The 14,730-nt window shown below is 40.2% G+C and overlaps 1 protein-coding gene across 1 annotated transcript; it reads left to right on the top strand.

Annotated features, from left to right (window-relative positions):
* The first annotated feature begins 4,539 nt into the window (after window positions 1-4,539).
* LOC112292572 (uncharacterized) lies at window positions 4,540-8,009 on the top strand. Its single transcript, XM_024541175.3, has 3 exons — window positions 4,540-5,267; window positions 6,300-6,508; window positions 6,793-8,009. The coding sequence occupies exons 1-3, from the start codon at window positions 4,997-4,999 to the stop codon at window positions 7,567-7,569; spliced, it is 1,257 nt and encodes a 418-aa protein (XP_024396943.1). The 5' UTR covers window positions 4,540-4,996; the 3' UTR covers window positions 7,570-8,009.
* Window positions 8,010-14,730: the final 6,721 nt, after the last annotated feature.

Here is a 14,730-nt window from a genome sequence, read left to right as displayed (position 1 = left end):
TAAATTAACACAAAAATGATTCTTACATTTAAAAAATATGCACTACTATGAAAATAAACCACAACCATTACATAGGACATGCAAAAAAACCATTATATATATATATATATATATAGAAACCATTCTACATATATAAAAAAAGTGAAACATGAACTTCTTACGGCTTTTGACGTTAAAATATCGCGTTAAAACATTGGCTGGTATTGGCACGTGCCACGCTTGGAATCAAGTCCCAGATTCTCTGTGACCATTGGGTGGATCAAAACGCAACCACGCCAAAGAGAACACATAAGTAACCACGTTCCCAACTAGCTCGTTCCCAGTTTAACCTTCTAGAAGCATTCTGAGATTCGAAATTCTTCTAGTCGCTGATTGGTCCAACGTCAAAGAAGTCCACATCATCACGTTTCTGGTCTCTATTCATACGTGGCGCGATTGGATTCCCCCTCCCCATCTGGTTCATCTCTGACCGTCCCATGATCTGTTCTTCCGTTCCTCATCCATCTGTTAATATCTCCTTGTCTTTCTCCAACCTTGTCTTTCCGACATGCTTCTTTACGTTCCATCTGGCTTTTCATTTAAAGAACGTAATCGTCTGCGTCGCGAGGTCTTTTCCTCACCACGAAACTTTCTTATACGTTAAAATATGTTGTGCTTTTTCGCTGATTTCTTTCAGGCGAAGATCACCGTCACGTATGGAACTTGGGTCGGGGCCGTGTTCTCCAAGTCCATTGGAACTGCGCGATCTGAGGTGGCAAGTTGTCGCGTTCCGTATAGAAATGGTGGACTGGGCGGTTTTGTGCCACATCAGCAAAGACGAGACGGTAGAAACTCTGGGGGGTGACATTCCTTGTCTGTTCATTCGGGCCTTGCATGGGTGGTTCCAAACATCATGTCGTTCCTAGATTAGTTTTTTGCATGTGTTCATATATATATATATATAATTATTAATAGACATATAAATATATATATATATATATAAACAAGCATTTACACCAAAATTGGAACCTCTTGTTTTGTTTGAAGAGTGATATTTGAAACCAAATCATTGACATACCACATCAATTTCCTGTTTTAAAAACAACATTATCAACTTTTTGCACTAGAATCTATTGTTGATATTTTTGTTCAATATTTTTATTGTAGGTTTTTTTTGAATTATAATAACGTGACATTTTTTATTTTTGCTTTTTTTCTAATACTCATGTGTGGTTTTTGGTTGTATAGTTTGAATTGTAAATTATTACATTTGTTGGTAACAATTTGTGGCAAGTAATGGTAATGAATAGCATTCACACTTGCAACTACAACATCATTTTTGTTTTAATACTTGTTTGACATGGATGGATGTTTAGATAAATGGATGACACTTTAGATGGTTGTACATTACAGACCATATTACCTTTATTACATATATATATATAAATTGGGGATAGTGATTAGTGAAAATAGTAATATTATAAAATCAATGATTAAAAAATAAATATTGTTATGTTTCAAAAGTTAATATTAATTTTTAAAACTAGAATATAGTGTTTGATGGTTTTCACTCCATGTAGAACTTAAGTTGTTTGAAAGAAGCTACTGATATATAAGCTTGCAAAATTTGGTGATTCTTGCATCAAAGGCCTTTTTTTTCAACTATTTAAAATCATTTTGAGTATTGTTTTAGATCAACATTTACATGTCATACACATGCTCATATATCATGTTGATACACTAAATTACATATTTTAAATTTAATTTATTATTATTATAAAAATTATAATAGCCCCCATGAGCATTTCTTTATAATTTAATACATACATTGGAAATATTAATTATTTGAATTTTTATTGAAATAACAAAACATAAAAAGAATGCCAAGTGAGTGGCAAGTTGTGGTGACATTAGTAATAACTTAAATTTATACATTTTTGTATTTCTACATGAACAATACTTTGTTGTGGATATGAAAACATTACTAGTTTTTGTGGTTTCCTTTGAACTTGTTTTATTGCTTAAGATCTTGTTAAATACAACTTTTAAGTATTTGATATATTTTCTCAAAACTCATAAGACAATGTTTCTATTTTTAGAAAAACAGCAGGACATGTCCAAATATTTCTTGTTGTGCCTTGAGATCATATGCTTAGATAATACCAAATATTATCTCAATAGTTGTTTTAAGAGTATGTAATGGGATCCTGGAAAAAAAAAATCTTTAAGACTTTAAAAATTGAGAAACTTATGAAGGCCTTATAGACCTCTTGTTGTAGACCACTTGGAAGTTCAATTGTTTCATTTATATACAACTTCGAGAAAACTTTGTTTTTAGTATTTTATAATCAAATGAATGGAAGGTACATAATAGTTCATTGTTTCTCATTAAAACTTTGTTCAATATTTATAAATATGTAGATAATTTCTTTCACTGTAATGGAAATTTCATTATAACAATGGTATAAAATAATAGGTCTGATTAAACTGATGCATTGTCAATACTCATAAAATCAATTGCAGCGTCTCTATGTTTGGTTTTGTCTCATCAAATAAAATTTGACTCACTATAATATTTCATTATTTCTACTTTTAATCTTTTGAAAAAATTTACAGCATTTTTCTTATATAGTAAACTATTTTCCAACTTCTTGGAAACAATTAATCAATATTTTGAATGTAGTTCAAAAATATTGGTATGTTATTCTTCAAATGAAAAATTATGGATGATTTGATTACTGCTTCTATTCTCAAACTTAACACGTACATTTTATCATACCTTGATATAAATAAATAAATAAATAAATATATATATTTATTTATTTTTAACTTACGAACTACTTCTAAAAATATGATAAAATTCTGCATAAGGACATCTAGTTTTGTAACAACTACTTGTATTCATTGTACAAACAGAATCTATGCATGTAAGAACAAGCACTTTGCACTTTTAAAAAAGTCCAAACAACAACAATCTTGACCAATTTAATTGAATTTATATTAACATATGCTTCTTTATTGTTATTCCAACCCAAAACCTCAATAATTTGAGTAAAGCTTGTTTTTTAAGATCCTTCATAAATGTATAGTTCTCATTGAAAAGACATTTACATGCTTCAAAGTAGGTTTTTTTAATATAAAAAAGGGACACATATATATACATATATGCTTTTGTGATAATCTTTAAAATATATTTTAGGGCCAAATGTTATTTTGGTCACTTACTAGCACAACTCAACCTGTTTTTACTTTTAAAAAATCTCCTGATTTGATGTTGTTTACTTTAGCATATCTATTATCACTTCAAACATCAACAAGCGGAAATTCATCATCTCTATTTGAATATATAAATATATATATATATATATATATATTCATATTAACTGAAAGTTTATTTCTTTATATGTGTTTTACTTCATAAACACCAATTTAAGATTGGAACTGTATTCTCAATGTGTTTGTTTATTTATTTATTTTGCCATGCATACTGCCTTTTTTTATATTTTTTTTGTATTTGTATTTTTTTTTGTGTGTGTGCTCTTCTTAATACCTATTACGTATTTTGTGAAAATTTTAATTATTATGCTAAATGATCTGTAACATTTGAAATTTTAAAATGCTCCATCTTTTGAAATGTTACATAATCTGTGACATTGAGAACCAACATTCGATTTTTCAAAGTTGATGGGTCGCATATTTAGGGCTAGGGGGAGAGAGAGAGGCTCATAATAATGGGAGTCAAATATAAAGCCTACAAAACCCTTTCAAAACGAAAAAGTAAGATAAGTAAGCAAAGGAGCGTGGCCTACTTTTTCCAGAACCCCATGGCCCAATTCCAGCTCTTTTAAATTTAAAATTTATTTCTATATTTCTAAATGCCGCTGGTAACGTGGGCGATTGTGGGGACTGATACCAAAGCCACAACCCCCAAAATATGCTTCACCCTCTGATTTTATGGTTGCTGTAATATCCAACTGAACGAATCATTTCATCCAATTAGACGAATAATGTTGGATGAAGAATGAGCAGCGATCGGTGGTTCCACGCAACAGGAGGCAACATAAGTGTGAGTCGTCGCATCAAGCATTTTCCACCCCCCCCCCCCACTCTCCGCCTCGTTGTCCGATTTGCTCGCTGTAGACGGGTTACAAGCTCCCGTTCAAAGGCGCAGGAAAAGGATTGGGTGGTGATGCGCATTGGGTCGAGGCGAATTCTGGGAAAAAGCGTCGGATTTAGGTTTCAAAGGGTCGATTTCTGGAGCTCCACCCGGTGGTTTGAGCGCGCCGGTGGAGTCGAAGGGGGGATCGGCACCAACTCCGTGGAGGCTCAGGGCGGGACTGAGCATTGCGGTGACAAGGGAGAGTTCGATCAAGTTGTGGGTTTTGCTTCTGTGCTGGAAATTGAGGGTTTGTCGCGGAATTAGCGTTTCCGCTGCAAGTTTGGGTCGCGCATGATTCTGTAGGGGTTGTGATCGTGTCGTGGTGGGTTTTACGGTGCGTTGGTGGGGTATATTATGCCGTGGATTCTCCTGCTTCCTTTCTGTAGTATTCCGAGGGTCGTTGATTTCAATCTTTGAGAATCTTTTTCTCCAGTGTGTGGAGTTTGGTTTGTGTTGGCTCGAGTCTACGTAGATCTGCGCCGCTTTCTGATCCTATACCGCTCTTGTTTTAAAATTTTGGGCTGCTGTGAAGTGCTGGTTAGTTTTCGCACCCAAGGCAGGAGGCATACATTTTAATCTTGTTGTGCACACAATAGCTTTGTTTGGACTCTGGGCTTATGCGCGAGCGTGTACAGCAACCTTCTTCCCGAGCTACTAGTTTCGCTAACCACGAGCTCGAAACATCGCAGTATTGTCCTCTCTCTGCTCTACATCGGACCTTCTCATTTCGAAGGTTTCCGAGTGATTCACGTGTGCGCTTTGAATTTCGCTGGTTTCGTCCCTCGTGTCAAGTGTTACCCTCTCTTAGAAGGGTAGTATCCCAAGGTCGTCAAGCTGGCAGCCCTGGAGGAGCACGAGATGAGCAGGCGGTGCTCGCACTGCAACTTGAATGGCCACAATAGCCGGACGTGCTCCGACCGGGGGGTGCGTCTATTTGGAGTGCGGCTGACAGACAGCGTCAGCAGCATGAACATGCGGAAAAGTGTGAGTATGAATAATCTGAGTCACTACACGAGCGCGCACAACCCTCCTTCGCCTCCTGAGCACTCAGAGTCCGGAGCGGCTCCTGATGGATATGTATCAGATGGTCTCGTGCAAACGTCAAACAATGCCCGAGAGCGCAAAAAAGGTAAACATTGCATTCCCATTGAGACTTCAAACCCATCCAGGAGCTACATTTCCTTCTTCTTCCTGTACTGGCGTTGTGATAGCAAAATGGTTTTATATGCACTGCATTTGAAAACAGAGATCGATATTCTATCGATTGAATAAGTTTCAATATTTTGACGAATGATTTAATTAGATAATACAGTTGAGTTCTAGATTTGAATTCACTTGGGTCGAAACTGTACAGCCTTTCTATGTGCATCATTTCGAAAAATAATTCATTTAGGTCAAAAATGTTCACAAGTGAAAAGGCGGGTTCAGACTCACGGGAACATCCCTAATCATTCTGTCGGTATGAAAATGGTCAATCCTAAAATTCCGAAGAGAGAATGTGAAATCGTTCAAATTTTTTGAGATGGTAGTGCCTTAACTTTCTCTTTCCGTTCCTCCAAATAAGCGGTTTTTATTTATTTACTTATTTATTTATTTCGTTTGTAATTGTGATACATTCTACACAGGTGCTAGCCTTGTGTTTAATTAGACTTCATAGTTTGCAAGTACCACTATTCTTGTTCAGTTCTATGTTTCCTGTCCAGAATGCATTAAATTTGGATTCTTCAGCATAATGATTCTCATTGTATCTTAACCTCAACATCTTCCGTATGCTCGTGCATATTTTCTCTTTCTCCATGCAAAAATTGAATTTGTTAGATTCTAACTGTAAACAATGGCAGATGTGGTGGTTGTTGGTATGCCGTGTTGAGGGTCTGCATCATGATTTCATACTTATGTAGAACCGATGACCACTGGAGTGGGTTGAGATAAGAAATGGGGCTTCTTTGTCACACGGGTTCTAACGTAACAGCGTTTGTAACACTGTTCATTCAATCTTGATTCCTTTGACTCAATATGTAGAAACTTTTCCGCTGCTATGCGCAAAATTCGTATGTCAAGGTCATAACTTTTGAATAAAAGTGTTGTCTGGCTACTTGGCTTCAAATAACTACTGAAGACAAGAAATGTTGAATTAACGGGTGGGTTGACGCTGTTGCAGGAGTGCCGTGGACAGAAGACGAGCATCGCTTGTTCTTGCTGGGATTGCAAAAGCTCGGAAAAGGTGACTGGAGAGGTATCTCGAGGAATTTCGTGACAACCAGGACGCCCACACAGGTTGCTAGTCACGCCCAGAAGTACTTCATCCGACAAAGCAACATGAACAAGCGGAAGAGGCGATCGAGCCTCTTCGACATCGTATCGACGTCGGTAAGTGTATACAATTGTGTGAGTGTGAGTGTGTGTGTTCGTGCGGCGAATGAGGGGGGCGGTGTCGTGGTGATGATAGGATGGTCGCAGTCCGTGGGGATGCGAGTAGAAGTCGGGTGGGATATGATTAGGGACGTTGGGTAGGTGGGCGGAGGGTGTTGAGTGGAGGATGGGGGGCACAGTGCAACGGTAGAGGCGATGCAAGTGCAGTAGAGAATGGAATGGGATGGTTGTGGGAGGTGGGACATGTGATCTGAGATGGGGAGGGTTGTGGTCGATGGCAGGGCGTTCCTTCGATTGCGGAAGAGTCGACATGCATGGGAGACGAGGAGCAGACGAACCCACTGCACCAGTTGAGCTTGGGGCAGAACCGCATGTACCCGTCGGGGGTGTTGTACGAGCCAAGTTCGGTGGCGGGATACGGAGTATCGGTGGGAGGATTCGCGGTGCCGAAGCACATGAGTCCTCCGATGGCGTTACCGTTGATGTCGGTGGGAAACGCGATGGGAATGGGCGCGGATGGGGTGACGGAGGTGGTGGGGATGGGGTACAAGGTGGAGCATTTGGCGAGGAGTGGAATGGAGGGGGCGGGGATGAGCTACGGCATGGAGAGGAGTGGAATGGAGAGAGGGGGTGCGGGCGTGGCGGTAGCAGCAGGGGCGGGTCTGTCGCTGGGAGGGTCAGCGGGAGCAGGAAGGATCCCGTACTCGTTCACGTCGTCGGGTGGAGGAGGGGTGGGTTCGGTGTCGACGGCGCAGGCGCCGGGTCAGGGGCAGGCACAGCAGGGATCGAGCAGCAGAGGAGGGGGGTCATACGGAGCGAACCCGGCGATCGTGAGACCGACGGCGAAGGTGGGCGGTGCGAGCAGCGCAGCGACGAAGATGGAGGAGGATGGTCGGGACATAGCGCAGCTGAGGCTGGGGCTGTCACCGCCGGAGCCATCTCAGTTGACGGCAAAGCTGTTGGAGGCGCCGTCGAGGCATTCATCAGCGTTCCACGTGAACACGTCGTTCGATGGGAGCAGCATACAACAAGGAGTGAACGCGATCAGCGTGGTGTGAAGCGGCAGAGATGGTAAAGGGGTAGGTGCGGTGTAGGAGGAGGAGGGGAAAGCGGGAGAGGTGAAGGCGGGGGTTGGGGGCAGGAAGAAGAAGTAGGAGTGGGATTCGAGGAGGGTGTAGACTAATTCTTTTGTTGTAAATAGCTACATTGGATTGTGCGCCAAAGGCTAGAAAGAGCAGAGCGGAGCAGAGATGGTGTAAATTAGAGAGGAAAGGAGGGAGAGGGACGCGGGCGATGAACGTGGAGATGGTTGGAGATGAGATGAGAAGAGAAGAGAAGAGAAGAGAGGAGAGAAGAGGGTGGGGTGGAGACGGGGATTACCCGTGAACCCGAAGGGCGGTGAAGTATGTGTCCGGTGGTGTAGAGTATGCAAGTTTATGGACGTTTTCCAAGTTGCTTTGGAGAAATATGCTGTTTTTTTTCTTAAGCTCTTTTTGCACACTGCCTTGTCGTGTGTTATCTGTATTCGGATGTCCTCAAATTCTGTTTCAACAAGTTTCAGAGTCAAAAAGTTAACATGCATGGTGGACATCCTTGGTTCTTACCTTGTAGCCACGGCCTTGTTCCACTGTTTTTTGTCTGTCTGGGTTGTGTGCAGTGACGATGGTGCGAAATGCGTTGCACTTTCAAAGTAACGTGTACACGGCTCCATAGAGTAGTGTAGTATAGTATAGAGAACAACACTCTTGATTGGATGTTTTTGGATGTGTTCCGAGGATCTTTGGAGTACAGTTTGGGGGAAGGAAAGTCAACGATCAGCGAAAGGGGCGTGTCAGCATTGCTGGATTTTGTGGATCCTTTTTTCAGTCTATCTGTCGTATGGTCAATTATTTGAGCGTGATGTTGTACCAAAGATGACTGCTTTTTCATCATTGTATTGTTTACTGCGATTCCACTCAAAGTTGTGCATCATTGCAGTTCCTTCGTGCAGCCACGGCTGTGAGCAGAATGGGAATCGCATTCTGAAACGGCGAGTCCCGTCATGTTGATTCAGCAACAGTGGAGATCCAACTGTGAGCAGTTATGTGCATACAAAACTCATGTCAGTTCCTTGGAACTATTCCTGCACAATAGATCGTCTTCCCCAAATGGAAAAAATTAAAAATTAAAAACTAAAAACTAAAACATTACAACACTCACTTGTGGATGGCACTGGTCCACTGCAGGGATCGCAACAACTTTGGATTAGTACCTTATTGATCTATCCTTGTTTTCGCGATCCCATGATTCCAGGCTCAGTAAGATCCGCAAGTACAAATCTCTACTTCGTTACTTCACTGGTATTTTGTGAGATGAAGCTGGAAAAAGTCCGTCTTTGCCTCTGCTTTTGTGGGTCCTTTTTCACCATTTTCTGCTTCTGAAGTTCTGGATATTACTGGCAGGCTATGAGTCAACTATGAGCATCTTCTAAGTATATGAAAACAGTGCGGAAACTGTGTTGTAGGCCAATGGCGTAGAGGTACAGTGGTAGCTTTTGGATGATGCTAGCCCATTGTCATGCCTTGTTTGCAAATAGTAAGGCCAGTGGGGAGGGATCTCAATGGACTTCGTTACTTTTACTCTGCCGAACTGTGGGACCTCACGTGTTGGGCCATGCTTTTGAAATGATTTGTTATGCAGCTTTGAGTGGGTCTAACTTTGGACATGAAGATAAATAAAAATAAATGTTTGAAGTGCTTGATTTATTTTGTTAAACAAATGATAATAATAAATAAAATAAAATTGCATGTTTGCATGTGTGTTTGTCTTTCTGTTCTTACAAGGGAAACTTTATTTATATATAAAAAATAAAAATAAAAAATAAAAAAAACCACGGTTTGAGATGTTGCTGAAGAGAATGTAACGACTGTTTTCTCCCTTGAACTGTTATTTCTAAAGTGGCAAATTGGAGTGGCCAGTAAAAGATTTCATCTTGTCCAACCCAAAATAAATAAAAATTGAGAGAAATCATGTGGAAAGATGAAGGTAACCAATATTTTGTTTTTTCATGATTGACTTTCATGTGAAAAAAACATTACCTTAAAGTTCTACAATTCCTGTTTTCACACTTCAGTGCAACATAAGAACAAACTTTACTCTTACTCTGCTTAAACTTTTTCCCCTTCATAATTTACATTCATTCATTTTCAGTAAAAATTCCTCCTCTATCAGTCTGCTTAAATATGGGTTTCTTCCATTTATCAACCATACAACTCTTCCGAATAAAAGGTAAAAGTCAGTATTAATCCCACATCTGTGTAAATCAACAAACATCTCCCGAAGCATAAGAGACCAATGAATTCATTTTTCAATGGCTCTCAATATAGAATTTTCAATATTCTCAAAACTTGAAACCAAAACGGCAGTGCTCACTGCAGATTTATTTCAGTATATTTCTTTTCACATTTACTTATTCAGGTTGACTCTTGCATTAGTTTCATGCGAAATCACTTAATGAGGCAACCAGTTAAACACTGCCCACCCAATGTCTTCCGTTGGTCCGTCTTTGGACAATGTCTCCACATACATGCAGTGATGCATGCACGAGAAAGACGAGAATTGTTTAAACTGCAAGAGTGGGAATTAGACACACAAGTCCGATGAGCAACGAAATGCAAACGACATGAGGAAATTGAGAGATAGAGTGAGGTTATGGATAATGATCCTACTGAGAGGCGCTCACTACATGTGCGAAACGAGTAAAGGGATCATCAAACGCTGTGTTGAGAGCAGATTTTGGTAGTCGCATGCTAAGCTTGGCTGCAAACCCTAGAATTAGCCCACCTTACTCTCGACAATCCTGGAAAATACGGTAAAAGGCGCCGTGGACGGGTTGTATCACCGAAGATAGAGAAAGACTATCGCCGTGGTTTGCTCCTTCATTCTTTACTCCATTATCGACAAAGAAGGGGGGGGGGGGGGGGGAGCAAATGTAGGGTCTTAAGTCAGGCGTTGAGGTAGAACAACCCGCTAGTGCGCGAAATAGGGTTATGAAAAGGGGGACATGGGGATCCAGCTCGCAACGAAAGCAGGGGTTGGGAGGAGGAGGGGTTGGTAGAGCGAAAGTATTCCTCTGGTGCACACGTAAGGTGGAGGTTAGGCTGGAAGTTGGAAGGTGCCTTCGAATATATCCTAGGGAGAAGATTGGAGGCGGAAAGGAAAGGAAGGAGAGGAACGGAAAGGACTCCAGGTTCTCACAGAGCCACAAACCAACGCAACGTCATGGGACGGCCGAGATAGCATCGCAAAGGTGGTGAGCATCAATCCGACGACGTCCATCCACGCTCCGCTCCTCGCACTGACAGGAAATGCCAGACAAACGCATCCCCTGCGAAAAACAACAAAAAAGTGCTCCCACATCCCACATGGCCTCTACACAAAATTTTCAAAAGCCCAGCATCTCTTTTCTCCCTCCCCCCTGCTTTTGTCAGCTTCCCACAGTCACATCGACAAATATCCAACGCCTTCAATTCAAACGAATTGTCGCTTCCGGCTGCTTCATCATTCTACTCGCACAACCGCGAAGTCGGTGGCACGATCTTCTCGTTCCCAGCAGAGGAGAGATGATTCTGAGCACGTTTCCATCGACTCTCACACTGACTTCCAGGCGCCATCGTAAAGCCGAAGCTTCTGTTGCGATTACTCGCAGAGCCTGCAGTGGCTCTAAACTCGCCATCGCCGTCCACAAGCCCTGCAAATGCAACAACGCCTGTCCCGAAAAACGCTAACGCGCTCAAACGGATGAATAACTGAAGTTCACCCTGCGCCTCTGTGCATCCACATTTAAGGCAGATACCGGCACGGGTGCCTAAAAGCGTAATGACTTCCAGCCCTTAAACCACGGAAGTAAAGATGAGAACTTCGAGTCTCATGCAACTCCGATCATCCAAAATTGATGGAAGCTTTTCGTTGAAAAGCGGCAGCCCGTTGTCTGCAATTTGACACGTGCCCTTCTCCCAGCCCCACTTTGGAAGTACGTCAGACTGGTGGAGGCTTACATCATACCACGAATAATATTATGACAAGTGCAACATCGCTGACCGTCCACTTGAGCGTAAGATATTAATTGATGAATCCAACTATTGACCACTCACAAGTGGATGAATGATACGACCAGGATGCTCATGGATGAAACAATATCATAAAAACAAGGGAGGAAACGTGACGTTGGATGGTGCATGTCTACGCGGGCTCGTCACCCATTGGCCGATCGATTCCAACTCAGCTCGTCCCATCCACCCCTCGTTCCCTTCCATGCGTGACAAGTAAGCGGCCTGACACGTGCGCTTGACGTGGGATTCCCGCCAGGGGGACATGTCGTTGTGTCATTAGCTCTGGCCACGCTGGACCCCGTCTGTCATGTGCAGGTCTCACGTGGCATTGGCCTTCAGGGGGGTGGGGCCACTTGCTTTATGCCTACTAGGCATCTCGGCGTGTTGTTCTCCTGAGTCAGCAACGGTCTTGGGAGTCCTTTAGACGGGCTTTTGTAAGAGTGGTTGGTCGTGTGTGCCTGCAATAAAAAGAGAATATAATCATGCTGTATACTTATTATATTTCTTCAAATGTGTATCTAAATCAACATTTTACTTATAAATATACTTTTGAGCTACGACGGAATTTAAGCAATTGAATTATTTAAATGTATTCTTCATTATTTCTTTATTTAAGCAGCCACATGAAAATGTTTTTAATTATCTTGAAATGTTTGGACTACTTGATTTTCTTTTGTTTTTGGGTTTTTTTGGGATTTTTTTAAAATTAAATTAAAATTTTGGTCAAGAACTAAGGCCTCTAAAGAAGGGATTTCCTTCACCATAGCATTACAAAAGCAGACTTCTAGATTTGAGAAGCCCCTTGCTATGTGTTGGATTATATTCTACTACTAATACTAAGACAATTATAAAACTTAACTAGTGCATCATGGTATGTTAATGTTTTGTCGCTTCAATGAGAACATAAAATGCTTGATAATTATTTCTCTTTCCATAGTATAATCAATTTGAAAAAAATAAAAACAGGAAAATAAAAATTATTATATCCATAAAATTTGAAAATAAACCTCAGATCAGATTTAAAAGATTTGTGTAATTGCAGTTTATATATTTTTTAATAATTTTATTTTCAATATTAAAGTTATCATTAAAATACCAGTTGACAATTATTGCAGTAGCCTACAATGTATATAGTATTAAAACTCAAGTAAAAGTGTTAAAAATTACATGGATTTTGAGAATTATGTTGAAATATGGGTATTTGTATGCTAAAATAAATGATAAATCTTAAACCCTAAACCCTTAAAATAAATAAATGATATGACTGGACATTTTACCAGCATCTGTGTGATAGTAAAATATACATTTTAATGATCAAATCCGCAAACACCCACATTCCATCATTTGCTAAGAAATATTTCAAGCTGAACACAGAGAATTATACTTTTAATTTTTTTAATTGGCATGATAAATAACGATCATAATGATTCCAGAGATATACTAATACCAACTGTACAATGATTTCCAAATCCACTAGCTTAACTGCTCACCATTGCTGCTCCTGAATCAGCATTTAATGCTACATTGGCCATATAAAAACGAGATCCATATATTACTATATTTATCTATAAAGTGCAAATTATTGTTCTTTAAAAATGAAATTCACAAAGTCATCCAAGCGTCTCACCACTTGTAAGGTACTACACATCCAATTTCGATGACATATCTTTTTAAGATTGAAAAAACCCAAAAGAAGAAACCCTAAAAATGCTTTCTTTACAAGATCGAATAAACTATTTTTGGTCGTGGACTCCACCATATCTGAATCTTCCTGTGGATATAATTTGCATGCGGAGGTTTGAATTGTGGGTGGGTTTGATGGGTTTGGAAGCAAATATCTTAGTATCTTTATAATGTTAAAAATGTGAGGAAATTCTTGTTCCAAATTTATATGGGGTTCCAAAAATCCAAATTTGATTTAAGAAAAATAATGTTTAGAGTGCAATTCTTGCTTATTTTCCATGTCTCCTTCTATCAATTCAAGGACTTCATTTAACTTGTTGCAAGTCTTTGTGATTGGTGTTTTAAAGATGACATATCTTTTGTAGGTCAAAGCAGATACGATCCAAAGTATTTTAAATAATTGGATGTTATAAGAATTCTGGTCTTTGAAGGGACACTAGAGAAATATGAAGTTTAAGGTTGTGTAGTCTGCTCAGCAAATAATTGTCTAGCATAGACTATTTATTCATTATTTATTTGTTTATGCCACCATAGAGAAGGGGAAGACTGTTCATTCAAAATCAATTCATTTATCATAACTTTATTGAGGATGAACTAGAGAGAGACAAAGGCCAAGACAACAACATCAACAATAATTATAATAATCATAACTTGAGTTTTTTTTTGAAAATTTAGGTATGGGCCACCTGGATCCTAAATGAAAGGACCATAGGAAAAATGGATGCAACCGCAATCATATAAAACCCTTTGTGTGAGCCAAATAGGACTGTGGCAATAGAGCATCAACTACATCATTCACTAAGTAGGCCCAAATTTATTATTTTATTAATTTTTCATAAATTGCAAAGAAAAACTCATGCACAATATGGAACCATTCATGCGTTGACATGTTGGCCATGTGCATGGGACGTGATAGGCCACCAAAAAGGCAAAAAAAGAGAAGAAAACAATACCTATAAACCCTAAAACAAAGGCTAAAAATAATGTTTGTGTTAACATGGACTTGGGTGATGGGCATCCACGCCACGGTCATGGAAAGTTTTCGTTTGGAACCCATGACCGGTCTCCACTGGTACTGCGCAGGTCACTTCCAGCAGACTCACCGCGAGGACCCAAACCCGTGAAGGCACACGCGGCCTTAAGAATCACCGATGCTTCGTCCTGTCCAACCACATGCATGCCGTCATATCCAAAAACAAACGATGAGACAAAATATATGAATGAAACATGCCAATATGGATGCACAGAGAAGCTCGCGGGGGGTTGGCTGAGGTGGGTGGGGTGGTAAGATCGGCGGGGAAATTGCTCGCGGTATTGAGGGGGAGAGAGTCCGGATTACTCATCGTCAGTGTGCAAATCGTGCGTGAAAGTCAAAAGTCCGCATCGCCAGCTTGTGTAGTCGCGCTCTCCGAAGCTTTATTTATTTTTTTATTTTTTAAATTGTTA

Source organism: Physcomitrium patens, chromosome 15 (genome assembly GCF_059467195.1).
Source record: "Physcomitrium patens ecotype Gransden chromosome 15, ASM5946719v1, whole genome shotgun sequence".
NCBI classification, from domain to species: Eukaryota; Viridiplantae; Streptophyta; class Bryopsida; order Funariales; family Funariaceae; genus Physcomitrium; species Physcomitrium patens.
The sequence above is the reverse complement of the archived record's forward strand: the minus strand, read 5'-3'. Positions and strand labels throughout refer to the sequence as shown.